This window comes from Salmo salar, chromosome ssa11 (genome assembly GCF_905237065.1).
Source record: "Salmo salar chromosome ssa11, Ssal_v3.1, whole genome shotgun sequence".
NCBI classification, from domain to species: domain Eukaryota; kingdom Metazoa; phylum Chordata; class Actinopteri; order Salmoniformes; family Salmonidae; genus Salmo; species Salmo salar.
Window position 1 is genome coordinate 98,020,509 of NC_059452.1, and position 27,994 is coordinate 98,048,502.

The 27,994-nt window shown below is 43.0% G+C and overlaps 1 protein-coding gene across 1 annotated transcript; it reads right to left on the minus strand.

Annotated features, from left to right (window-relative positions):
* Positions 1-105: 105 nt before the first annotated feature.
* cldn3c (claudin 3c) lies at positions 106-27,917 on the minus strand. The gene is made up of 2 exons (XM_014129625.2): positions 26,874-27,917; positions 106-2,304 (listed from the first exon to the last, which is right to left on the minus strand). Exons 1-2 carry the CDS (start codon positions 27,359-27,361, stop codon positions 1,647-1,649), a joined length of 1,146 nt encoding a protein of 381 aa, XP_013985100.2. The 5' UTR covers positions 27,362-27,917; the 3' UTR covers positions 106-1,646.
* Positions 27,918-27,994: the final 77 nt, after the last annotated feature.

The window sequence follows — 27,994 nt, forward strand, 5'->3', positions numbered from 1 at the left end:
ATGTATAGACTAATTATAGATAGTTACCTCTACCAGGAAGAGGTATAGCTAGAGGTTGGAGGTATTTACCATGAAGAAAAAAAACTGCTAAATCACAACAGGGAATACATTTTCACATTTATTGAAGCATAGTAAAGGACAGCTGAATATGCAGAGAGAAGCAGACCATTCAAGCATTGTTGTCTTAACATATACGTATATGAAGACAATTTACAAGATACACATTCCATCAAACAATAAGTATTGAAACTAGGCATTGTATTTTACATTTTAAAAAATTAAAATGGCTGACTTAATTCAAATAAACAACAGAAGCTGTCCATTGTGGTTATATGGGCGTTTGTAGGTAAACCTGACTGCTTGCCTGCAGTTGAAAATTAAGACCTTAGACACACATGCCTTTTATTAGGTAGTCTCTCACCCTCTATGTACACACACACACACACACACACACACACACACACACACACACATCATTCAGGTGTACTACTCCCTGCTCACCAAACAGTTCTTACAGTTGCTTTGTTAAACAAGAGACTGACTGACTCCATATGTCACCTCAGACAATGGTCCTGCTTTACCATCACTCTCCTAACTATAATTAGTCTATACATAGTCTCATTCTTTTACAAATGACACTACACATGTCTTACTATTTACAAGACAAAAATCTGACAAAAAGCATTTTCAGCATTAAAAAGCTATTCATTATTTGTATTTATTTTTTTACTAAGCAAATATTATTTCACCACACACAAACGCGCACACACACACACACACACACAGAAAGGCCTAAATAGAGTGGAACTGTGAAGAGGAAGGAATCTATGATATCATGATACCTGAGGCAGAATCTCTCACAACCAAATACATGCAAAAGACGCACGCACGCATGTGCACACACACACACACACACACACACATACTGAAACTCATTGCCTAATCTATGTAAAAACAGTGCTGGTCCTTCCTGGTCTGTGTTAATGAGACACAGTGAAACCTTTTAACTGAACATTTCAGTGGAAGCAAATCCCACCTCGCCAACAGTAAACTACACACGCAATAGGGACCTCCATACTGCAGTGAGCCACCATGCTGTGTAACTGAAGCATTTCTCCCAAGTACTTGAAAACCAAGACCCTTCAACTGTACGGTTTACTGAAACAAAAGGGCTTTGGTTTATCATCTGAAGTTTGAAATGAATGAATAACAACTATAATTGAAACTATTCTATAAAACCAGTCATTACCAGTAGTCAATCTACCCCTTTGGGATTGTATGTACAGCATCTGGGTGTGACAGCCTCTACCAAACTTCACACAAGCCTATATAAAGCTGAACAATGACGCTGAACAGAGACACCCAAGCGGAGGAAAAGCTAAGCAGTAACATTAAAACACACATCTCTTCATATCGGAGTCTTTTCAGTAGGAGTTGTCTCCTAGTTTTTCCTGTCAGATGTCTATCTATCTATCTATCTATCTATCTATCTATCTATCTATCTATCTATCTATCTATCTATCTATCTATCTATCTATCTATCTATCTATCTATCTATCTATCTACTTCTCCTCTATCACTCTTCTTTCTTCTCACCCTCTATCTTTTCTCCCCTCCGTTCAATCATGCAGGTGAAATAGTCCCTCTCAGACGTAGTCTTTCCTGTCGTATCCCGCTGCACCCCCACTCACGCTGCGAGGGGCGGAGTAGGCCATGCGGGGGGGCTTGTACCTCTTCTCCTCCTTGGGGGGGCAGGAGCAGCACAGCATGGCTCCTCCGATAAGGAGCAGGGCCGCCGACCCCCAGCCGATGTAGAGTGAGGCTCCCAGCTCCCTCCTCTGGGCCTCGACCAAAATGGGGTTGTAGAAGTCTCGGATGATGGTGTTGGCCGACCAGGAGACAGGGATGAGGACGAGGATACCGGCCAGGATGAAGAAGATTCCGGAGATGATCATGACTTTAGATTTGGAGGATTCGTCATCGATGCAGTTGGTGCACTTGGCTCCGACGATGGAGACCATCACCCCTAGAATCCCCAGGACAATGGCGATGACAGTCATGGCTCTGGCAGCCTGAAGGTCCTGAGGTAAGGCCAGCATGGAGTCATAGATCTTACACTGCATCTGTCCCGTGCTCTGGGTCACACAGTTCATCCATAACCCTTCCCAGATGGTCTGGGCTGTAATGATGTTGGCTCCGATGAAGGCTGTAACCTTCCACATGGGCAAAGCACAGACCACGATGCCCAGGATGAATCCTATGACTCCCAGGGCGATGCCCACAATCTCCATGCCCATTGACATGCTGGCTTCCTGGGGGCGTCTCTCTTATACACCTGACCTACCTGGAGGAATGAGGATGTGACTCAATGAAGGAATTCTAGAACCTCCTGAGATTCCAGAATTCAGCACAAAGAATGAACAGAGGATTCAGTCCAGCACTTTGTCCTAGGTTCTTTGTGTTCTGTTTTCTTCCTATTGATGGCCCTGTGTATGACCACTCCCCTCTCTCTCTCTCTCTCTCTCTCTCTGTGTGGCAGGTGTGATGTAGCTAAGTGATTCTGCCATGGAAACTGAGGTCTTTTATAGCCTAGTGGAGGCAGGTGAGGATGGAGGGAGGAGTCCCCTGGTGATGATGTCACAGGGTGGCAGAACAGGTTGCTGAATGCTCTTCACAAAAACAACACCTGCCCATAGAGGTTACTGAGAAAGGGGGTGAGAGGGAGGTGGAGGAGGAGAAAGGAGAAGAGGAAGGAGAGATGAGAGGAGGGAGGGAGCCAGAGTGGAGAGTTTCACCTGTAATCTGACTCCCTCTTGACTATTTGTTCCAGTAACATAGGGACAGACAGTGCATTAACAATTACCCTGGCCTTACCTGCTCTCTTCTTTCGTGCCTTTCTGAAGAACAAATACCCTCTAAATGTGGGGAATAAGTGTGCTAAATCATGTCCTCTGACTGGATGTACTCTGTACCTTCGAGGTAATGGCTGGTACAGCTAGTGTCATCTAATGGTTTGAACGTTTCACACAAACAAACATGGACGGGAAACAATTGTTGTTGGTTTGACAAACAAACATTAGGCCAGTCAATCTCCCTCACCCTCCACACACACACACACACACACACACACACACACACACACACACACACACACACACACACACACACACACACACACACACACACACACACACACACACACACACACACACACACACACACACACACACACCCTTCTAATCCCCTCCCTGTAGGTAAGCCAGAGAGGGTAACTGTAGCTCATAGTAATACGTTCTACAGAGTCTGTTGTCCTCACTGAGTGGTTGGGCCTGTGGCTACCTATAAGCTTTACTGTGACCACCTATAGGCTTTACTGTGACCACCTATAGGCTTTACTGTGGTTACCTATAAGCTTTACTGTGACCACCTATAGGCTTTACTGTGACCACCTATAGGCTTTATTGTGACTACCTATAGGCTTTACTGTGACTACCTATAGGCTTTACTGTGACTACCTATAGGCTTTACTGTGACTACCTATAGGCTTTACTGTGGTTACCTATAGGCTTCACTGTGACTACCTGTAGGCTTTACTGTGGTTACCTATAGGCTTTACTGTGGTTACCTATAGGCTTTACTGTGACTACCTATAGGCTTTACTGTGACTACCTATAGGCTTTACTGTGACTACCTATAGGCTTTACTGTGGTTACCTATAGGCTTTACTGTGACTACCTATAGGCTTTACTGTGGTTACCTATAGGCTTCACTGTGGCTACCTATAGGCTTTACTGTGGTTACCTATAGGCTTTACTGTGACTACCTATAGGCTTTACTGTGACTACCTATAGGCTTTACTGTGGTTACCTATAGGCTTCACTGTGACTACCTATAGGCTTTACTGTGGTTACCTATAGGCTTTACTGTGGTTACCTATAGGCTTCACTGTGACTACCTATAGGCTTTACTGTGGTTACCTATAGGCTTTACTGTGACTACCTGTAGGCTTTACTGTGACTACCTGTAGGCTTTACTGTGACTACCTATAGGCTTTACTGTGGTTACCTATAGGCTTTACTGTATCTACCTGTAGGCTTTACTGTGACTACCTGTAGGCTTTACTGTGACTACCTATAGGCTTTACTGTGACTACCTATAGGCTTTACTGTGACTACCTATAGGCTTTACTGTGACTACCTGTAGGCTTTACTGTGACTACCTATAGGCTTTACTGTGACTACCTGTAGGCTTTACTGTGACTACCTATAGGCTTTATGACCTCACATAGAAACAAACACACACACCAAGGCAGATCAACGAGATCTCGTCGTTTCCCTTCAAAATGTGAGTTTGTGCCCAGTGCTAGGCCATTATTTAAAACAAACGTGTGAGCGCCAAGGAAGGCGTATATATCGCCGTTCTCAGGACCTTTCCTGAAATCAAAGTCTATTTCTAGTGATCAGGCTGGGTAGATACACTCAGGGCTCTTTTTTAACAAACCTAACACAACAGTACATTTTAGCGCTGACAAAAGCGTTATAGGTTCGGGGGTGTGTCAAATAATTGTTGCTATTTCTATGCTTGGTTTTTAATCAAATTTAACAAAATTGGGGGAAACCAATCGAGATTTACACACACAAATGGCACATCTCTCCTTCCATGGGAACTGTGCTTCATGGCTCGATAGGCTGCGCTTCCGTTCTCAAAATCCATGCCATTATCAACTGCGTTACCATTAAGAGCTTCTTTTTGTGGGTCTTAAAACTTCCCATTAGTGCTGCTTGAAATTGTCACTTTTGCTCATGTTTTTAAGGACACACTTCAAATATTGCCACAGGTCAAATGCCAAACCTGGCATATGGGGCTGGAAAATGCCCCAGTTTTAACATGACAAAATTGCTAAATAACGTGTTTGACACTTGCGCCTCCTTAGCACCAGCCGAAAAATAAAGCCCTCAGTCACACTCACGCAAACAAGCACACACACACACAGCAATAAGCCTCACATCGTGATTCACCTAGGCCTACTGTGTAGCGCCATACACAATTACATTTTATGATAGTGATTTCTCACAGTAGTTTCTTGGTTCCTTGACTCTAATGGTAATTAATCCTTTGTATAATTCTACCTTTGTTTGGTTCTATGTGAATTAGAATTTATTAATAAAAGACATATGGAAAAAGTTTGACGTTGCTGTCAGAATTGTTGAGCCACCTTACTATTTATTATGTTGGCCTACTTCCTGCTTCCACATGGTGACATGGCCTTCCACAGCCAGCAGGTTTCTGTGTCAGTTCCTATAATAGAATGATTATGCGGGAAACATTCCCAGATCCCTGAAAACCTGCAAAACTGCCCTGTGAGTAAATATGACCACACAGAGAGAGAGAGAGCCCAGACACCCTTAGCATACACACCATGTACTCCTCTCAGTATCGGTTACGAACTCACAGTCTACAGCTTCCTACATTTACCGAGTGACACATTAGAATTACCCTGAAAAATTTCACTAACACTTTGTATAATAAAATCAGTTGTTTTCTGTCATAAGTTTAACTAACGTTCAGTTAACTCAATTTGCTGTTTTGGCCTTAGCTGTCAGTGAAGCACTAAAGCAGATGAATAGCGTTGAATGAAAGTGGGTACGTATTTGTATTGTGTTAAGGATGGTGATGGAAGGCCTGTCACATGTTGTGATGGTGATGAAAGACCTGACCCCCCCCAACCACCCAAAATGTCCACATTTGTCAGTTGGTTGCCTCTGGTTACCGGTCCTTGGGATATATATATGTTCCGGAACTCCAATTTGAGCAGCAGCAGCTGAAAAATGAGCTCCTACAAATATTGAAATTTACATGGTTTTTAGAGTGAAGTACATCGGAAAAAAGCTAAAGAAAACTGCAAGACTGAATAGGAGAAAAAACAAGCAACAAACAAAGAAGATAGGCTTTTGAAAAATAACTATTTTTCATAAAATTGTAGTTATCTTAGCAAGCTGAATTGTTTACCAGTTGCTAAGCAGTTGCTAGGGACTCTTTTGGAAGAAGCTAGCTAGCTAACGAAGAACAACAAAGAATATCTAGTTAACAGAAGAAAAGAAAGAGAAAATCAGGACAGAAGAAAAAGGATATCAAAGTGAAACAGTTCTCTAAAGACACAGGAGACAATAATACAAGACACAACACTTCTGTAGCTTGTCAACTATGTGTCTGTCTATCCCTGTTCTCTCCTCTCTGCACAGGCCATACAAACGCTTCACACCGCGTGGCCGCTGCCACTCTAACCTGGTGGTCCCAGCGCGCACGACCCACGTGGAGTTCCAGGTCTCCGGCAGCCTCTGGAACTGCCGGTCTGCAGCCAACAAGGCTGAGTTCATCTCAGCCTATGCTACCCTCCAGTCCCTAGACTTCCTGGCGCTGACGGAAACATGGATTACCACAGATAACACTGCTACTCCTACTGCTCTCTCTTCGTCTGCCCACGTGTTCTCGCATACCCCTAGAGCATCGAGCCAGCGGGGTGGTGGCACTGGAATCCTCATCTCTCCCAAGTGGACATTCTCTCTTTCTCCCCTGACCCATCTGTCTATCTCCTCATTTGAATTCCATGCTGTCACAGTTACCAGCCCTTTCAAGCTTAACATCCTTATCATTTATCGCCCTCCAGGTTCCCTTGGAGAGTTCATCAATGAGCTTGACGCCTTGATAAGTTCCTTTCCTGAGGATGGCTCACCTCTCACAGTTCTGGGTGACTTTAACCTCCCCACGTCTACCTTTGACTCATTCCTCTCTGCCTCCTTCTTTCCACTCCTCTCCTCTTTTGACCTCACCCTCTCACCTTCCCCCCCTACTCACAAGGCAGGCAATACGCTTGACCTCATCTTTACTAGATGCTGTTCTTCCACTAATCTCATTGCAACTCCCCTCCAAATCCCCGACCACTACCTTGTATCCTTTTCCCTCTTGCTCTCATCCAACACTTCTCACTCTGCCCCTACTCGGATGGTATTGCGCCGTCCCAACCTTCGCTCTCTCTCTCCCGCTACTCTCTCCTCTTCCATCCTATCATCTCTTCCCTCTGCTCAAACCTTCTCCAACCTATCTCCTGATTCTGCCTCCTCAACCCTCCTCTCCTCCCTTTCTGCATCCTTTGATTTTCTCTGTCCCCTATCCTCCAGGCCGGCTCGGTCCTCCCCTCCTGCTCCGTGGCTCGACGACGAGCTCACAGAACAAGGCTCCGGGCAGCCGAGCGGAAATGGAGGAAAACTCGCCTCCCTGCGGACCTGGCATCCTTTCACTCACACCTCTCTACATTCTCCTCTTCTGTCTCTGCTGCTAAAGCCACTTTCTACCACTCTAAATTCCAAGCATCTGCCTCTAACCCTAGGAAGCTCTTTGCTACCTTCTCCTCCCTCCTGAATCCTCCTCCCCCTCCCCCCCACTCCTCCCTCTCTGCGGATGACTTCGTCAACCATTTTGAAAAGAAGGTTGACGATATCCGATCCTCGTTTGCTAAGTCAAACGACACCGCTGGTCCTGCTCACACTGCCCTACCCTGTGCTTTGACCTCTTTCTCCCCTCTCTCTCCAGATGAAATCTCGCGTCTTGTGACGGCCGGCCGCCCAACAACCTGCCCACTTGACCCTATCCCCTCCTCTCTTCTCCAGACCATTTCTGGAGACCTTCTCCCCTTCCTCACCTCGCTCATCAACTCATCCTTGACCGCTGGCTACATCCCTTCCGTCTTCAAGAGAGCGAGAGTTGCACCCCTTCTGAAAAAACCTACACTCGGTCCCTCCGATGTCAACAACTACAGACCAGTATCCCTTCTTTCTTTTCTCTCCAAAACTCTTGAACGTGCCGTCCTTGGCCAGCTCTCCTGCTATCTCTCTCAGAATGACCTTCTTGATCCTAATCAGTCAGGTTTCAAGACTGGGCATTCAACTGAGACTGCTCTTCTCTGTGTCACGGAGGCTCTCCGCACTGCTAAAGCTAACTCTCTCTCCTCTGCTCTCATCCTTCTAGACCTATCTGCTGCCTTTGATACTGTGAACCATCAGATCCTCCTCTCCACCCTCTCCAAGTTGGGCATCTCCGGCGCGGCCCACGCTTGGATTGCGTCCTACCTGACAGGTCGCTCCTACCAGGTGGCGTGGCGAGAATCTGTCTCCGCACCATGCGCTCTCACCACTGGTGTCCCCCAGGGCTCTGTTCAAGGCCCTCTCCTATTCTCGCTATACACCAAGTCACTTGGCTCTGTCATATCCTCACATGGTCTCTCTCCTATCATTGCTATGCAGACGACACACAATTCATCTTCTCCTTTCCCCCTTCTGATAACCAGGCGGCGAATCGCATCTCTGCATGTCTGTCAGACATATCAGTGTGGATGACGGATCACCAGCTCAAGCTGAACCTCGGCAAGACGGAGCTGCTCTTCCTCCCGGGGAAGGACTGCCCGTTCCATGATCTCGCCATCACGGTTGACAACTCCCTTGTGTCCTCCTCCCAGAGTGCTAAGAACCTTGGCATGATCCTGGACAACACCCTGTCGTTCTCCACTAACATCAAGGCGGTGACCCGATCCTGTAGGTTCATGCTCTACAACATTCGCAGAGTACGACCCTGCCTCACACAGGAAGCGGCGCAGGTCCTAATCCAGGCACTTGTCATCTCCCGTCTGGATTACTGCAACTCGCTGTTGGCTGGGCTCCCTGCCTGTGCCATTAAACCCCTACAACTCATCCAGAACGCCGCAGCCCGTCTGGTGTTCAACCTTCCCAAGTTCTCTCACGTCACCCCGCTCCTCCGCTCTCTCCACTGGCTTCCAGTTGAAGCTCGCATCCGCTACAAGACCATGGTGATTGCCTACGGAGCTGTGAAGGGAACGGCACCTCCCTACCTTCAGGCTCTGATCAGGCCCTACACCCAAACAAGGGCACTGCGTTCATCCACCACTGGCCTGCTGGCCCCCTACCTCTGAGGAAGCACAGTTCCCGCTCAGCCCAGTCAAAACTGTTCGCTGCTCTGGCACCCCAATGGTGGAACAAGCTCCCTCACGACGCCAGGACAGCGGAGTCAATCACCACCTTCCGGAGACACCTGAAACCCCACCTCTTTAAGGAATACCTAGGATAGGATAAAGTAATCCTTCTAACCCCCCCCCTTAAAAGATTTAGATGCACTATTGTAAAGTGGTTGTTCCACTGGATATCATAAGGTGAATGCACCATTTTGTAAGTCGCTCTGGATAAGAGCGTCTGCTAAATGACTTAAATGTAAATGTAATGTAAATGTATATATCTCTCACAGGTACAAACAACGGCAACAACATTGAGATAGCTAAATTTACACATGAAACCTTTAACTGAACGAGTACTCTGCTCTGTATGCATTTGAGTCTGTTGTGTTTACAGTTGTTGTTAATCAGTCCATTGATTGTAGCACCTGAATAATCAACACAACAGCAGCAGCAACAACATCAACAACAGTGGAGTGTTTTACATTCAACTAAACATACAGCCACTGACATTCACCACAGGTCTTTTTTCCGTAGATGATAAACTAGGTCTTAGTTTTACCTGATCATGTGACCTGACCAAAAGCCTTATGTGTGCAGTGCCCCAACCTATCCGACGGCAGTGTTGGGGAAGCTACTCTGAAAATATAGTTTACCAAGCTACCAATTACTTTACACTGGAAGAAGTTAAGCTACACTAAAGCTACCCTTAATGTCGCAATATTTAAGTTTTTAGGCGAACGGACCAAATTCAAATAGAAATATGAGTTATAGATCTGTCATTCTCATTGAAAGCAAGTCTAAAAAGCGATATATCTTTTCTATGTGCACTATTTCTATGCTTCCCATTAAGTTTAGTTTTTGCGTCTTTTACTTTTGGATTTGTACATCAGCTTCAAACAGCAAAAAAATACAATATTTTTGGTTATGGAAAATACATTTCACAGAGGTTTAGATAGTACACTGATTCTCTACACAATGACTGCTTGTTTTGTCACATAAACTGAAATTATGCCAACTATTATAATTTTAGCATCTAGAAAATGGTGGATGGATTTCTGCATATTGCACCTTTAAGAAAAATATACAGATGTCAGACCTTAAAACTGAGAAATGAAGGCTATTCCATGTGAGAAATTGCAAAGAAACTAAAGATCTTGTAACACACTGTGTACTACTCCCTTCACAGAAGAGCGCAAACTGGCTCTAATCAGAATAGAAAGAGGAGTGGGAGGCCCCAGTGCACAACTGAGCAAAAGGACAAATACATTAGAGTGTCTAGTTTGAGAAACAGACGCCTCACAAGTCCTCAACTGGAAGCTTCATTAAATAGTACCCGCAAAACACCAGTCTCAACGTCAACAGTGAAGAGGCGACTCCAGGATGCTGGCCTTCTAGACGTTGAGACTGGTGTTTTGCTGGTACTATTTAATAAAGCTGCCAGTGAGGCATCTGTTTCTCAAACTAGACACTCTAATGTACTTGTCCTCTTGCTCAGTTGTGCATCGAGCCTCCCGCTTCTCTTTCTATTATGGTTAGAGCCAGTTTGCGCTGTTCTGTGAAGGGAGTAGTACACGGTGTTGTACGAGATCTTCAGTTTCTTGGCAATTTCTCGCATGGAATAGCCTTCATTTCCCAGAACAAGAACAGACTGACGAGTTTCAGAAGAAAGTTATTTGTTTCTGGACATTTTGAGCCTGTAATCGAACCCACAAATGCAAATGCTTCAGAAAGTCAACTAGTCTAAAGAAGGCCAGTTTTATTGCTTATTTAATCAGAACAACAGTTTTCAGCTATGCTAACATAATTGCAAAAGGGTTTTCTAAGGATCAATTAGTCTTTTAAAATGATACACTTGGATTAGCTAGCACAATGTGCCATTGGAACACAGGAGTGATGGTTGCTGATAATGGGCCTCTGTACGCCTATGTAGATATTACATAAAGAATCTGCCGTTTCCAGCTACAATAGACATTTACAACATTAACAATGTCTACAATGTATTTCTGATCAATTTGATGTTATTTTAATGGACACATTCTTTTTGCTTTTCTTTCAAAAACGAGGACATTTCTAAGTGACCCCAAACTTTTGAACGGTAGTGTACATGTACATACTACCTCAGTTAGCCCGACTAACCGGTGCCTGTATATAGTCTCATTACTGTTATAGCCTCGCTACTGTAAATACAGTTGAAGTCAGAAGTTTACATACACTTAGGTTGGAGTCATTAAAACTCGTTTTTCAACCACTCCACAAATTTCTTGTTAACAAACTATAGTTTTGGCAAGTTGGTTAGGACATCTACTTTGTGCATGACACAAGTAATTTTTCCAACAATTGTTTACAGACAGATTATTTCACTTATAATTCACTGTATCACAATTCCAGTGGGTCAGAAGTTTACATACACTAAGTTGACTGTGCCTTTAAACAGCTTGGAAAATTCCTGTAAATGATGTAATGTCTTTAGAAGCTTCTGATAGGCTAATTGACATGGATGTATATCAAGGCCTACCTTCAAACTCAGTGCTTCTTTGCTTGACATCATGGGAAAATCTAAAGAAATCAGCCAAGACCTCAGAAAAAAATTGTAGACCTCCACAAGTCTGGTTCATCCTTGGGAGCAATTTCCATAATCCTAAAGGTACCACGTTCATCTGTACAAACAATAGTACGCAAGTATAAAAACCATGGGACCACGCAGCTGTCATACCGCTCAGGAAGGAGACTCGTTCTGTCTCCTAGAGATTAATGTGCTTTGTCCGAAAAGTGCAAACCAATCCCAGAACAACAGCAAAGGACCTTGTGAAGATGCTGGAGGAAACAGGTACAAAAGTATCTATTTCCACAGTAAAACGAGTCCTATATCGACATAACCTGAAAGGCCGCTCAGCAAGGAAGAAGCCACTGCTCCAAAACCGCCATAAAAAAGCCAGACTATGATTTGCAACTGCACATGGGGACAAAGATTGTACTTTTTGGAGAAATGTCCTCTGATCTGATGAAACAAAAATAGAACTGTTTGGCCATAATGACCATCATTATGTTTGGAGGAAAAAGGGGGATGCTTGCAAGCTGAAGAACACCATCCCAACTGTGAAGCACGGGGGTTGGCAGCATCATGTTGTGGGGGTGCTTTGCTGCAGGAGGGACTGGTGCACTTCACAAAATAGATGGCATCATGAGGCAGGAAAATTATGTGGATATATTGAAGCAACATCTCAAGACATCAGTCATGAAGTTAAAGCTTGGTCGCAAATGGGTCTTCCAAATGGACAATGACCCCAAGCATACTTCCAAAGTTGTGGCAAAATGGCTTAAGGACAACAAAGTCAAGGTATCGGAGTGGCCATCACGACGCCCTGACCTCAATCCCATAGAAAATGTGTGAGCAGAACTGAAAAAGCATGTGCGAGCAAGGAGGCCTACAAACCTGACTCAGTTACACCAGCTCTGTCAGGAGGAATGGGCCAAAATGCACCCAACTTATTGTGGGAAGCTTGTGGAAGGCTATCCTAAACGTTTGACCCAAGTTAAACAATTTAAAGGCAATGTTACCAAATACTAATTGAGTGTATGTAAACTTCTGACCCACTGGGAATGTGATGAAAGAAATCATTCGCTCTACTATTATTCTGACATTTCACATTCTTAAAATAAAGTGGTGATCCTAACTGACCTAAGACAGGTAATTTTTACTAGGATTAAATGTCAGGAATTGTGAAAAACTGAGCTTAAATGTACTTGGCTTAGGTGTATGTAAACTTCCGACTTTTCACAGTCTTTTTCACTGTTTTTTATTTCTTATCTATTGTTCACCTAATACCTATTTGTTACTTAAAAATTGCACTTTTGGTTAGGGCTTGTAAGTAAACATTTCACTGTAAGGTCTACACCTCTTGTATTCGGCGCACGTGACAAATACACTTTGATTTGATTTATTGCAACATTAAAATGTACAAAAATGTATCTGAAATGCAGCCATACACATCAACAACCATCATTTCACATAACTTAATAACATAAGATAGATTTGTTCTCCACTAGTCTACTACTTATAAGTGTGAAGTGTGTCCTAAGGTTATGAATGAACTGTCAAAATTGTGTTCAGTCATTTTCTGTGATGGTCTAGCGGTTAGGGACACTCCCTTCAGGGCACACGCCTTCTGTGTTGCCGTGGGTTGGATTCTGGCTCATGCCTTTCTGGCACAAATAACTCAATCCCCCCGATTGACTTGATTTAGTTACACATTTCAGATATAGACAGTCCAGGGATACTTTACCCCCGATCTTGATAAGAAATCCCCATACAAGACACTGTGGGATAACATAATTAGGAAACAATAAAATAATAATAGTAGGCTACACCAACATTAGCTTCCATTCAAACAAAGTGTCAGGTAAATTGCCACAGTAGATTTTCTATGCTCAACAATGAAATACATTATTTCTATTGTATGGAATGCTTGTCAAATAGATACATCTCCCTCAGGGCTCTATCTTAACAAACCTAACACAATGGGAAATCTAAGCGCAGGCGGTATCGCTATAGGTTTGGGGGTGTGTCAGAATTGTTTTTGCTATTTTCACTATGACAATTATCAGTGCACTTGCTGGCGTGCGAGCGAAAGGATTAGGTTTTGATGAATAAACAAGTTGTAGTGATAGGTGTTGTGATAGAAAAAATATATATTTTCCTGATTTGTTGGATATTTAACAATTATTTACTTAACAAACAGTAAGACATTTCTGTCCTGCTAATGGTGTGTTTTAAGGTCTCCACTCTAGCACCCTGCAGCTAATCTGGGCGTATGGTTTTACTAGAGATAGTTTATTGATATCTTAGTGATAAAAACAAACAGCCACATTCCATTCTATGATTAGTGGTGCATGTGAGACATATGTCTCCGGTCTGATTGAGCCTGCATTCCATAGACAAGATAAGGTGTATGTTTAGAGCCTGGAGGAGCAGAACAAAGGCCTCAGTATTCCTAATTGTCCTGGCATCTGGGAAACTAAGACAAGGTGGGGTTAATAATAACACCAGAGGCAGGTGACCAGGAGATGAACACAGAATGGCTTATGATGGCCCTTAGTCTGCATGGGAAGGGTGGAGCCAGCCATGGTTGAAGCATTTTTAGGTTTGGTATATAAAGACAATGTATTCTCCGTATGAATCGTATCTGTAGGTTCATGCTCTACAACATTCGCAGAGTACGACCCTGCCTCACACAGGAAGCGGCGCAGGTCCTAATCCAGGCACTTGTCATCTCCCGTCTGGATTACTGCAACTCGCTGTTGGCTGGGCTCCCTGCCTATGCCATTAAACCCCTACAACTCATCCAGAACGCCGCAGCCCGTCTGGTGTTCAACCTTCCCAAGTTCTCTCACGTCACCCCGCTCCTCCGCTCTCTCCACTGGCTTCCAGTTGAAGCTCGCATCCGCTACAAGACCATGGTGATTGCCTACGGAGCTGTGAAGGGAACGGCACCTCCATACCTTCAGGCTCTGATCAGGCCCTACACCCAAACAAGGGCACTGCGTTCATCCACCTCTGGCCTGCTGGCCCCCCTACCTCTGAGGAAGCACAGTTCCCGCTCAGCCCAGTCAAAACTGTTCGCTGCTCTGGCACCCCAATGGTGGAACAAGCTCCCTCACGACGCCAGGACAGCGGAGTCAATCACCACCTTCCGGAGACACCTGAAACCCCACCTCTTTAAGGAATACCTAGGATAGGATAAAGTAATCCTTCTAACCCCCCCCCTTAAAAGATTTAGATGCACTATTGTAAAGTGGTTGTTCCACTGGATATCATAAGGTGAATGCACCAATTTGTAAGTCGCTCTGGATAAGAGCGTCTGCTAAATGACTTAAATGTAAATGTATATGTATGATTCAAGCACTCGGTCCGGCAGTCAAGACTGTTGGATTGACGGCTTCATTATTGCAATAATTAATCGATATTAAATAAAGATGATTGTTTGAAGAAATGACCAAGTCTCTCTCAGTACTGAATTTCCACAACATTCTGTTGAGGCATGGCCCCTCACTGGCCAATCAGAACGTGCTCCATGGTGAAATATGTGGTTGCTTCAAGTTGTGTATTTACTGTCTTCTGTGTATTGCCTTGGAATCAACTCCAATTCCAATGTTATTCTGTTATAGTTTGTTAAATGGTTTACAGAAACAAAATAACAAAATGTAGACGTATCTTTGCTAAATACGTTATCTTGAACCCATTTGCAGTCCACATTGTTCTACAGTGCCCTTCGGAAAGTATTCAGACCCCTTAACCTTTTACACATTTTGTTACGTTACAGCCTTATTCTAAAATTGATAACATTTATTTTTTTCTTCATTAATCTACACACAATATCCCATAATGACGAAGTAAAAACAGTTTTACATTTATTTTGCTAATTTATTAAAAATGTAACCTCTTCGCTATAGGGGGCAGTATTTTCATGGCCGGATGAAAAACATACCCAAATTAAACGACCTACTTCTCGGGCCCAGAGTCAAATATTTGCATATTATTAGTAGATTTGGATAGAAAACACTCTGAAGTTTCTAAAACTGTTTGAATGGTGTCTGTGAGTATAACAGAACTAATATGGCAGGCAACAATCTGAGAAAAAGTCAACCAGGAAGTGAATGATCTGAGAAATGTAGTTCTTCTTTCTAGTCCCTTTCGAAACTACAGTATCTGTGCTGTTACATTGCACTTTCTAAGGCTTCCATTGGCTATCTAAAGCCTTCAGAAAGTGGATCGAGCCTTCTCCTGTCTCTTGGCAGATAATAGGAGCTCAGTTACTGAGTGGTCTGCCTGAGGACAAAGAGATTGGATATGTGCGTTCCCGCGAGCACGCTGTTTTTTATTTTCCTCCTTGAATGAATACACTATTGTCCGGTTGGAATATTATCGCGATTTTACGGTAAAAATACCATAAAAATGTATTTTAAACAGCGTTTGACATGCTTCTAAGTACGGTAATGGAACATTTTGACTTTTTGTGTCTCGAATTGCGCTCGCGCGTTACCCTTTGGATAGTGACCTGAACGCACGAACATAACGGAGGTATTTGGACATAACTATGGATTATTTCGAACAAAAACAACATTTATTGTGGAAGTAGCAGTCCTGGGAGTGCATTCTGACGAAGATCAGCAAAGGTAATACAATATTTCTAATACTAATTCTGAGTTTAGGTGACCCCGAAGTTGGCGGGTGTCTGAATAGCTAGCCGTGATGGCTGAGCTATGTACTCAGAATATTGAAAAATGTGCTTTCTCCGTAAAGCTATTTTAAAATCTGACACAGCGGTTGCATAAAGGAGTAGTCTATCTATAATTCTTAAAATAATTGTTATGTATTTTGTCAACGTTTATGATGAGTATTTTTGTAAATTCACCAGAAGTTTTTGGTGGGAAATACATTTTCTGAACATCAAGCGCCAATGTAAAAAGTTGTTTTTGGATATAAATATAAACTTTATCGAACAAAACATACATGTATTGTGTAACATAATGTCCTAGGAGTGTCATCTGATGAAGATCGTCAAAGGTTAGTGCATCATTTAGCTGTGTTTTCGGTTTCTGTGACATATACCCTTGCTTGGAAAATGGCTGTGTGATTATTTGTGTCTATGTACTCTCCTAACATAATCTAATGTTTTGCTTTCGCTGTAAAGCCTTTTTGAAATCGGACAATGTGGTTAGATTAACGAGAGTCTTATCTTTAAAATGGTTTAAAATAGTTGATTGTTTGAGAAAATTTAATTGTGGTATTTTAGTTGTTTTTGTATTTCGCGCCATGCGATCCCATTGGCTGTTGGCTAGGGGTCCCGCTGGCGGAACAGGGTACCGCTAGCGGAACGCCTAGATGTAAGAAGTTATTAAACTGAAACATATCATTTACATAAGTATGCAGATCCTTTACTCAGTACTTTGTTGAAGCACCTTTGGCAGCGATTACAGCCTCGAGTCTTCTTGGGTATGATGCTACAAGCTTGGCACACCTGTATTTGTGGAGTTTCTCCCATTCTTCTCTGCAGATCCTCTCAAGCTCTGTCAGGTTGGATGGGGAGGGTTGCTGCACAGCTATTTTCAGGTCTCTCCAAAGATGTTCGATCGAGTTCAAGTCTGAGCTCTGTCTGGGCTACTCAAGGACATTCACAGACTTGTCCTGAAGCCACTCCTGCGTTGTCTTGGCTGTTTGCTTAGGGTCGTTGTCCTGTTGGAAGGTGAACGTTAGCCTCAGTCTGAGGTCCTGAGCTCTCTGGAGCAGTTTTTTTAACTTCTCTAGGGCCAGTGGGACGATTTCGTCCCACCTACGTAACAGCCAGTGGAATCCCGTGGCGCGTTATTCAAATACCTTAGAAATGCTATTACTTCAATTTCTCAAACAGGGAAACACAAACAGTAGCCTATTATCATTTGTCACACCTTTCAGTACGGATAGGCTAACAGGTAGCCTACAAAATGTAGCCTATAGGAATATAATGAAATAACAAGGGGCCTATTGCAACCATCGATGGTGCTAGATCATCACCAGTTGATGTCTTGTTAAACCATCAATATGCACTAAATTCACCCCCACAGCTGATCTCAATTGCAACTACTATTGGTCACCTCTACCACTCCCTAAAATATTATGTCGGCGTTAACAGATAGGAGGGGTGGAAATATTTGAGGTGTGTCCTTAAAAACATGATCCATAGGGCTAATTAGCGCTGATAGGGATATTTAAGATCAACCAAAAGCTGGTTTTAGCGGTAACACAGTTGGTTATGGCATGAATTTTGACAGTGGAAGCGCAGCTTATCCAGCCGTGACTCACAGTGCCCATATGCGCATGGAACTAGAGTTGCCTAATATTCTTCTGGTGCCTGTATACTTCCTATTTAGAAACATAAAAACAAATGCTTTTTTCCATTTTGTTTTATTTTGTTAAAATCCAATGAAGGCTTTTTTTTTGTCAAGACTGTCAATAAAGGTTTTGGCTCCTGAGACTGCTTGGAAATAAATATTAATCACCAAAGCTTAATTAAAATATAAAGTTTGAGAAGAGCAAAACAGTGAGTTGACATTCCCTTTTTATCTATGAATTGTAGGCAGGCCCACATTATTTTTGCCGTGCAGGTCCCGTTTTGGATGTGCTTAAGATCCCCTCCAGGATGTAGGCTACGTGTCCATGCCCATCATGAAACAAGAGATGTGAACCTCGGTGAATACCAGTAATCATCGTATTTAGAAGTTATCTGTAACCTGTAACAATTGTTTGTGTTCCATTTCATATGTTCAAAAACCAATTACCTCCCTTTGGCCTACTATAAAGAAGATTGGTTCAACAGCTATGCTTGTCTTTTTATATAATTACATTTTACATTTATTTATTGTTGTTGTTGTTAAAAAATATACATTATATTGGATTTTTGTCCAACTACTGTGAAAAGTGTGGATATGCCGTAAAAAAGAGGGACAGAATAAGAACCATGAACGAACGTGATCAATAGTGTTCGAGAACAGAACCATTATTTTAAATGCAAGGGAACCGGTTAATAACATTATTTTACGTTCCAGAAATGTTTTTCAGTCCCACAAAAAAACTAAACAAAGCGCCTAGGCAAAGCCTTCACTCTGTTACTCAGAAACATCTTCCAGTGTCCAGTGGTGCATATTCATGGGTGCCAAGGGAAGCCTGGCCATGCTTCCCAAAAATAACTACAAAATAATGTAGATTTGGTCGCTCCTTGTTTCATAAATGTCCTTCAATTTGCAAGAGGCTGAATGCATCTCACTGGAGAAAGCATCAGAGCGAACGAAACAATGCCCCTCTGTCTCAGTATGTGTAGCGTATCTATCTGATGCTGTCTGGTCAAAAAGAGTATGACATTGTTAGCGCCCGTAGCATTGAAAGCAAGTGAGCATTTGGCCTCCCTTGATAAATTGCTCTATAAAATAATAGCCAATCAGCGTTGAGCTTAACTGGGTGAGCTCAGCTGTGAATGGTCCTGGCGCACCATAAAAAAGTGTCAAGGGAAGCTAGTTTGGATTTGGTGCACACCAATCACACAGATAGAGCAATTAGCTTTGCCAATCACATCACATCAGAAGCCAAACATCATTGACAGAAAAAAACTTGAATTGTTGCATCTCGTTGTGTCGTTGTCCTCCGGTGGCTAGCTAGCTAGCTAAAATCCTCCTTTTCCTAAATTTGCCATGGATGGCGACAGGGACTCTCTTTTAATGCCAACACTCAGAACATCAACAAAACATGCCAACAATGACTGAACCTTCTGCGCAGACTGAGACAACCAAATGTTAACACCAGGATACTGTCCAACTACTACACCAGACTGAGACAACCAAATGTCAACACCAGGATACTGTCCAACTACTACACCAGACTGAGACAACTGACTGTTAACACCAGGATACTGTCCAACTACTACACCAGACTGAGACAACTGACTGTCAACACCAGGATACTGTCGAACTACTACACCAGACTGAGACAACTGACTGTCAACACCAGGATACTGTCCAACTACTACACCAGACTGAGACAACCAAATGTTAACACCAGGATACTGTCCAACTACTACACCAGACTGAGACAACTGACTGTCAACACCAGGATACTGTCCAACTACTACACCAGACTGAGACAACTGACTGTTAACACCAGGATACTGTCCAACTACTACACCAGACTGAGACAACTGACTGTCAACACCAGGATACTGTCCAACTACTACACCAGACTGAGACAACTGACTGTCAACTCCAGGATACTGTCCAACTACTACACCAGACTGAGACAACTGACTGTCAACACCAGGATACTGTCCAACTACTACACCAGACTGAGACAACCAAATGTTAACACCAGGATACTGTCCAACTACTACACCAGACTGAGACAACTGACTGTCAACACCAGGATACTGTCCAACTACTACACCAGACTGAGACAACCAAATGTTAACTCCAGGATACTGTCCAACTACTACACCAGACTGAGACAACTGACTGTCAACACCAGGATACTGTCCAACTACTACACCAGACTGAGACAACTGACTGTCAACACCAGGATACTGTCCAACTACTACAGCAGACTGAGACAACTGACTGTCAACACCAGGATACTGTCCAACTACTACACCAGACTGAGACAACTGACTGTCAACACCAGGATACTGTCCACCTACTACACCAGACTGAGACAACTGACTGTCAACACCAGGATACTGTCCAACTACTACACCAGACTGAGACAACCAAATGTTAACTCCAGGATACTGTCCAACTACTACACCAGACTGAGACAACTGACTGTCAACACCAGGATACTGTCCAACTACTACACCAGACTGAGACAACTGACTGTCAACACCAGGATACTGTCCAACTACTACACCAGACTGAGACAACTGACTGTCAACACCAGGATACTGTCCAACTACTACACCAGACTGAGACAACTGACTGTCAACACCAGGATACTGTCCAACTACTACACCAGACTGAGACAACTGACTGTCAACACCAGGATACTGTCCAACTACTACACCAGACTGAGACAACTGACTGTCAACACCAGGATACTGTCCAACTACTACACCAGACTGAGACAACTGACTGTCAACACCAGGATACTGTCCAACTACTACACCAGACTGAGACAACTGACTGTTAACACCAGGATACTGTCCAACTACTACACCAGACTGAGACAACTGACTGTCAACTCCAGGATACTGTCCAACTACTACACCAGACTGAGACAACTGACTGTCAACACCAGGATACTGTCCAACTACTACACCAGACTGAGACAACTGACTGTTAACCTTTCTTGGGTATGTGGGGCGTGACCGACACACTATTCAACAGCCAATTGAAATAGCAGGGCGCCAAATTCAAAATGACAAAAATCTCATAATTCAAATTTCTCAAACATACATTATTATATCCCATTTTAAAGATAAGATTCTCATTAATCCAACCACATTGTCCGATTTCAAAAAGGCTTTACGGCGAAAGCATAGCATTAGATTATGTTAGCACATCACCTTGACAAGAAAAACCACACAGCCATTTTCCAAGCAAGGAGAGGCGTCACAAAAAACAGAAATACCGCTAAAATGAATCTCTAACCTTTGATGATCTTCATCAGATGGCACTCATAGGACTTCATGTTACACAATACATGTATGTTTTGCTCGATAAAGTTCATATTTATATCCATAAACCCCATTTTACATTGGCGCGTGATGTTCAGAAAATGTATTGCCTCCAAAATTCCGGTGAATGAGCACATCAATTTACAAAAATACTCATCATAAACGTTGATAAACTTTACAACAGTTATTGAAAGAATTATAGATACACTTTTCCTTAATGCAACCGCTGTGTCAGATTTCAAAATAGCTTTACGGCGAAAGCACATTTTTCAATATTCTGAGTACAGAGCTCAGCCATCAAAGCAAGCTATACAGTTACCCGCCAAGTTCTGGAGTAAAAAAAAGTCAGAAATAGTATTATAAATCTTCACTTACCTTTGTTGATCTTCGTCGGAATGCACTCCCAGGACTCCCACTTCCACAAGAAATGTTCATTTTGTTCGATAAACTCCATATTTATGTCCAAATACCTCCGTTTTGTTCGTGCGTTCAGTCGAGTTATCCAAATGCGCCATGCTCGCGCATTTTGTTGAGACGAAAAGTCCAAAAAGTTATACTACAGTTTGTAGAAACATGTCAAACGATGTATAGCATCAATCTTTAGGATGTTTTTATCATACATCTTTGATAATTTTCCAATCGGACAAATCCATTTGTCTTCAGAAAGGAAAAAGAAGCACCTCGCGCTGACAGCCACGTGCATGAATGATCTAATGGCACTCAGCCAGACACCTGGTTGAAATGACTGTCATTCCCTTCCAGGACACAATAGAAGCCTGTAACAACGTTCTAAAGACTGTTGACATCTAGTGAAAGCCTTAAGAACAGCAAAATGACCCCTAAGTCACTGTAGTTTGAATAGGGAATCAATTAAAAAAACTACAAGCCTCAGATTTTCAACTTCCTGGTGGATTGTTCTCAGGGTTTTGCCTGCCATATGAGTTCTGTTATACTCACAGACATCTTTCAAACAGTTTTAGAAACTTCAGAGTGTTTTCTATCCAAATCTGTTAATAATATGCATATCCTAGCGTCTGAGTCTGAGTAGCAGGCAGTTTAATTTGGGCACGCCTTTCATCCGGACGTCAAAATACTGCCCCCTACCCTAGAAAAGTTACCACCAGGATACTGTCCAACTACTACACCAGACTGAGACAACTGACTGTCAACTCCAGGATACTGTCCAACTACTACACCGGCCATACAGAGTGTGCTGACCTTCTGTTTCCTGGCCTGGTACTGGGGGATGTCAGTGGCTAATAAGGGAATCCTCAGGCGGACTGTGAACCTCAGATCCAAGCTCTGCAGGCTGTAGTGCAGGGCACTTCAGGGTCTCTATGATAAACAGGCAAGGGACAAGGCCAAGTTCATCACAGAGGACCCCACACGCACTCTTGCCCAATGTTTTGAGCTGCTGCCCCCCTTTAATCTCCTTATTAAGGGTCACATTGTTCAGCAAGAACAGGAGCAGGGCAAGTTTCATTCCGTCAGTCATCGTGCTGCTGAGCAGTGGAACATAGGACAGATGCAGGCCCAATGCACGGTCGGACAGTAGACAGCAGAGACTTTGAATATGAGAATATGTTAAATGTGTAACTTGTATAATAACTTTCCAACCTTAGGTGTACTGTGCCCCTACCTATCCAGGTTATGGAAAGCAACTTATTTTTTCAATGACTACCTGATTGGTAAAGTGAAGTAGTTTAGTGGTGTTAATATTCACCGGCGGCAGCACCTCTCCAGGCCTCTCCACTAAGCCATGTGCCTCCACACCTCTCAAGTTAGACCATAAGGAACTATTTAACTATTCAAATAGGGAAGCAGCAGTAGTCAGTCAGTCAGTAAGTCAGTCAGCCAGTCAGCATCTTTGCCAGCCTGTCTGTATCCCTGAGCCAGCCAGACCAGCTGAGTTACTGTGATTATGGAGTGTGTGTGTGTGTGTGTGTGTGTGTGTGTGTGTGTGTGTGTGTGTGTGTGTGTGTGTGTGTGTGTGTGTGTGTGTGTGTGTGTGTGTGACCTGTGTGAATACTTTCCTCACACTTCCACTTTTTATGGTATTTTCTTCCTATCTATTGTGTGTAAACGCACCACCATGGTTATTGAACCAATGACGGGTATGATAGTCTGCTTTCCACCGAAACTGTTTAGATATGCTGTCGGAAAAAACACAATGCATGACAGTGATATAATAGGTAAGTAAATAGATCATCAAAATGTCCTTGTATGTGCAATTCTCTTCTTTAAACCCACATCTCTCTTGTCTAACCCCACCTCATCCTCTTCTCTAAACCCACCTCACCCTCTTCTCTAAACCCACCTCACCCTCTTCTCTAACCTCACCTCACCCTCTTCTCTAACCCCACCTCACCCTCTTCTCTAACCCTACCTCTCTCGTCTAACCCCACCTCACCCTTTTCACACAATGACGTGGTGACAAAATCACATTTATATTCCATAATCAGTACATTACTTACATGAATTATACATTCATTTCCTACTGATCCAAAGTACATTATTTAACATTTAACGTAACAGCACTTAAAACATCAGGTTGTATGAACTTGACCAGCTCATACCAATAAATCATAAAAACGGTATTTGCCTGAAATGTCACATGCTGTAATTTAATGTGAATGTCTTCTCTCTGTCACACATGGGTGAAACTGAAACTATGGGAAAGAGTTTACTTGGCCGCTCTGCAGCCTTTCCTCCTATGACTGTTGTTTACTCTGAATGGTAGATCCTTCCTGCCAAGTCTTTACCTCACTCTGAAATATACACACACACACACACACACACACACACACACACACACACACACACACACACACACATTTTTGTTCAGCTAACCTTATGGGGACATACAATTCAGTCCCATTCAATATTCTATTTTCCCTAACACCTAACCTTAAACCTAACCCTAACCCGTACCCTAACCTTAACCCAAAAACCTAACCTTAACCCTAGCTCCTAACGCTAACCATAAAACTAACCCTAGCTCCGATCCCTAACACTAAACCTAATTCTAACCCTAATACTAATTCTTACCTTAACACTAAACCCCTTAGAAATAACTTTTTACCTTGTGGGGTCCAAGAAAATGTACCCAGTTGGTCAAATTTTAGTTGCTTGTACAAGTATAGCTACACACACACACACACACACACACACACACACACACACACACACACACACACACACACACACACACTACCTTTTACCACAGCTCCCTCTATTTCACAATCAGTAAAACTAAACATACAGGTGAAAAAGACTGTACTTCCACATCCAGCTGACATGTTGAGATTTGAGCTATTTTATTATTGGGGAACATTAAAGCGTCATATATTGAATTAAAAAATAATGCTAAAAACACATTTTACTGAACAGAGTAAAACACTTTTATTATATAACCTGTTTTGTATGAATCATCAAACTGTAAACACAATATTTCCAGGCAAACAGAGGTCAATCATTTACAGTACAAGAGTTACACGTCCCATGGAAAGGTTATGAATTTCAAAATATCCCAGATTGGCTGTCAGTAAATAGATGACATATTGCAACAACAAAAACAGATATGATATCAAAGTCCAAACTTTATCTGAGTATTTTTTTTATAAAGGTTCACTCTATGGTGAGAAGATTTGCTATAACATTTTATATGACCATGAAGTCTCCCCCCTCTCCTACTCTCAAACATCACAATGTCACTGCTGTCAATGCTCTTTGTATTCTGTAGTTTACTGCTACTGTGCCACCTTGTTGACCTGATTGTTTGGTTGCCCCAGCAACACTGCACGGTCTATTTTTGTTGTTTGCGTATCTTATAAAATATATGTATATATTGTCCTAGTCTTACTGTACATATCGTGCATTGTTGAAACGTCTGTTGAACGGATTGGACTCTGATGCATAACCAATTTCCCCTTTCTCTTCCTCCCTCTATGGTTTTTAGACAACAGTTCAAATGCAATACCAGATGTGCGCCGTCCTACCTCTTCTTCTGACAACAGTACAAAACCTAAAACTTTTATTTGACATATTTCACATAACATTTGGAAACACACACATATGGAGTGATTCAAACCATTCAAAATAAGAATAGCACACTAAAAAAGATCCCCCAAAATTATATAAACATTTAGTTCAGCTTTAGGCAGTGGTGGAAAAAGTACCCAATTGTCATACTTGAGTAAAAGTAAAGATAGCTTAATAGAAAATGACTCAAGTAAAAGTGAAAGTCACCCAGTAAAATACTACTTGAGTAAAAGTCTAAAAGTATTTGGTTTAAAATATTCAAGTAAATGTCATTTCAAAAATATACTTAAGTATCAAAAGTAAAAGTAAAAGCATAAAGAATTTCAAATTCCTTATATTAAGCAAACCAGATGGCACAATTGTTCGTGTTTTCTAAATTTACGGATAGCCAGGGGCATATCCAACACTCAGATGTCATTCAGAAACAAAGCATTTTTGTTAAGTGAGTCGCCAGATCAGAAGCAGTAGAGATGGCCAGGGATGTTCTCTTGATAAGTGCCTGAATCGGACCATTTCTGTCCTGCTAAGCATTCAAAATGAGTACTTTTGGGTGTCAGGGAAAATGTATGGAGTAAAAAGTACATCATTTTCTTTAGGAATGTAGTGAAGTAAAAGTAAAAGTTCTCAAAAATATAAATAGTAAAGTACAGATACCCAAAAAAACTTATTAAGTAGTACTTTATAGTATTGCTTATTTAATTACACCGCTGGCTTTAGGTCAAGTTGATTGTGTTCCAGCAAGCCGTGACTTTTTTTAAATCACATGATCTATTATCTAATAACCTGTATTGACAAGATACAGTATATTGCAAATCTACAATAGCTCTAGTTAATAAGAGCATTGTGGTCTATAGTAGTGCTCAGTTATGATGAGTATTTTGTATTTTATTAGGATCCCCATAGCTCTGGCTGAAGCAGCTACTCTTCCTGAAGTCCAGACAAAACATGACATAATACAGAACATCAATAGACAAGAACAGCTCATGGACAGAACACTTATAATAAACAATAGAGCCCCTGACAACTGAGCCCCTGACAACTGAGCCCCTGACAACTGAGCCCCTGACAACTGAGCCCCTGACAACTGAGTCCCTGACAACTGAGTCCCTGACAACTGAGTCCCTGACAACTGAGTCCCTGACAACTGAAAGTAAACCAGACAGTATAAAACAACAAACTATTTTTGTTTTGATTAGTGTATAAGGTTGTTTTTTTTCGGTCCCAGAGGAATAAGAGTAAACTTGATTCAGAGTTCTGGTCACCTCAAACCGCCCTAAGCTCAAGACATCTCCCTTTCCATGAATGAACCAAGGAGTTAAATATTTTACCCATTCTCCTGATATATTTAAACAAACAGTTGAAACAATCCCTTATATTCTAACATAAGAATCCCACAAATACACGCCCCCCCCGCGCCCCCGCCGCACCTTTCTCACACGTAGTCTCTCCTGTTGTAGGAGCTGGGGGCCGCAGACCGTGGAGTTGCGGAATACACCATTCGGCTCTGGGGGGGGATTGAGTACCTCGTAATGGGTTTGTCCTCCTGGGGAGGGCAGCTGCAGCAGAGGATAGCCCCCCCCACCAGCAGCAGGGCGGCTGCTGCCCAGCCCAGGTACAGCCCCGCCCCGATCTCCATCTTCTGTGCTGAGGGGATGATGGGGTTGTAGAACTCCTGGATGATGGTGTGAGCTGACCAGGACACAGGCACCATCTGGGTCAGCGAAGCCAGGATAAAGGCCACTCCGGCAGACACCATCACCTTGGCCTTCACCCCCTCCTCCTCGATGCAGTTGGTGCACTTAGCCCCAATGGTAGCCACGAGGAGAGCTACGACCCCCAGGAGGATGGTGACCACGGTGAGAGCCCTGGCGGCCTGCAGGTCCTGGGGCAAGGCCAGCATGGAGTCGTAGACCTTACACTGCATCTGTCCCGTGCTCTGGAACACACAGCTCATCCATAACCCTTCCCAGTAGACCTGGGCTGTGACGATGTTGGCTCCGATGAAAGCTGTGACCCTCCACATGGGCAGAGCACAGCTCACTATGCTCAGTATCCAGCCCAGCACTGACAGGATCACCCCCACCAGCTCCAGAGCAAACGACGCCATCGCACCACACTACTGGCTGAGTCCCACTGAGGATTAGGGTGGCACTCCTCTTTCTCTCACTTGCCTTTGTTTTCAGTCACTCACTCCACAGACGTCTTGATCGCTTTCCTTACTCTTCTCTCAGACCCTCACTTCTCAGCTGTGACTCTTTCACTCCTTTCTCAGTCTCTTTATTTTGCTCTTGTCTTTCACAATCTCAGACTCTCACTCCCTCCCTCATTATTTCCCTCTTTTTCTTGGTCTTAAGTATCTCCAACTTCTTCCTTTTATATCTCCCTCACACGTCTTGGTTGTAACTATTTCTCACATTCTTTGACCCCTCACACCCTCTCCTCTTCTCTCCTGTATTCAGTCCTTTTCTCTAATTTTCTCCTTCTCTCCTTATCTTCTTCTCTTCTTCTCTCCTTCAGTCCTGTAGCAGATCACCTCTCCCTTGTCTACGTATCCAGGAATCGAAGCTTCTCACAGTGCGTTCTCTCTGTGTGTGTATCTCTGTGTGCTTTCTCTCAGGTACAGGTATCCCGTTTTCTCTGCCGTTGAGATGTTGTTCACTCTTATCTTTATACATTTTATTGCAGCATGGTCAGACCCACTGAAGCCATGACATCATACACCAGGGCCAGCCAATCAGGT

Bases quoted from the DNA above. Each gene is read 5' to 3' on its own strand.
- cldn3c (XM_014129625.2), bottom strand. From the start codon at position 27,361: ATGGCGTCGTTTGCTCTGGAGCTGGTGGGGGTGATCCTGTCAGTGCTG. The intron at 2,305-26,873 runs GCTGTACCTGGG...CCAGGAAGCCAG, and splicing joins AAGATGGAGATCGGGGCGGG to CATGTCAATGGGCATGGAGA.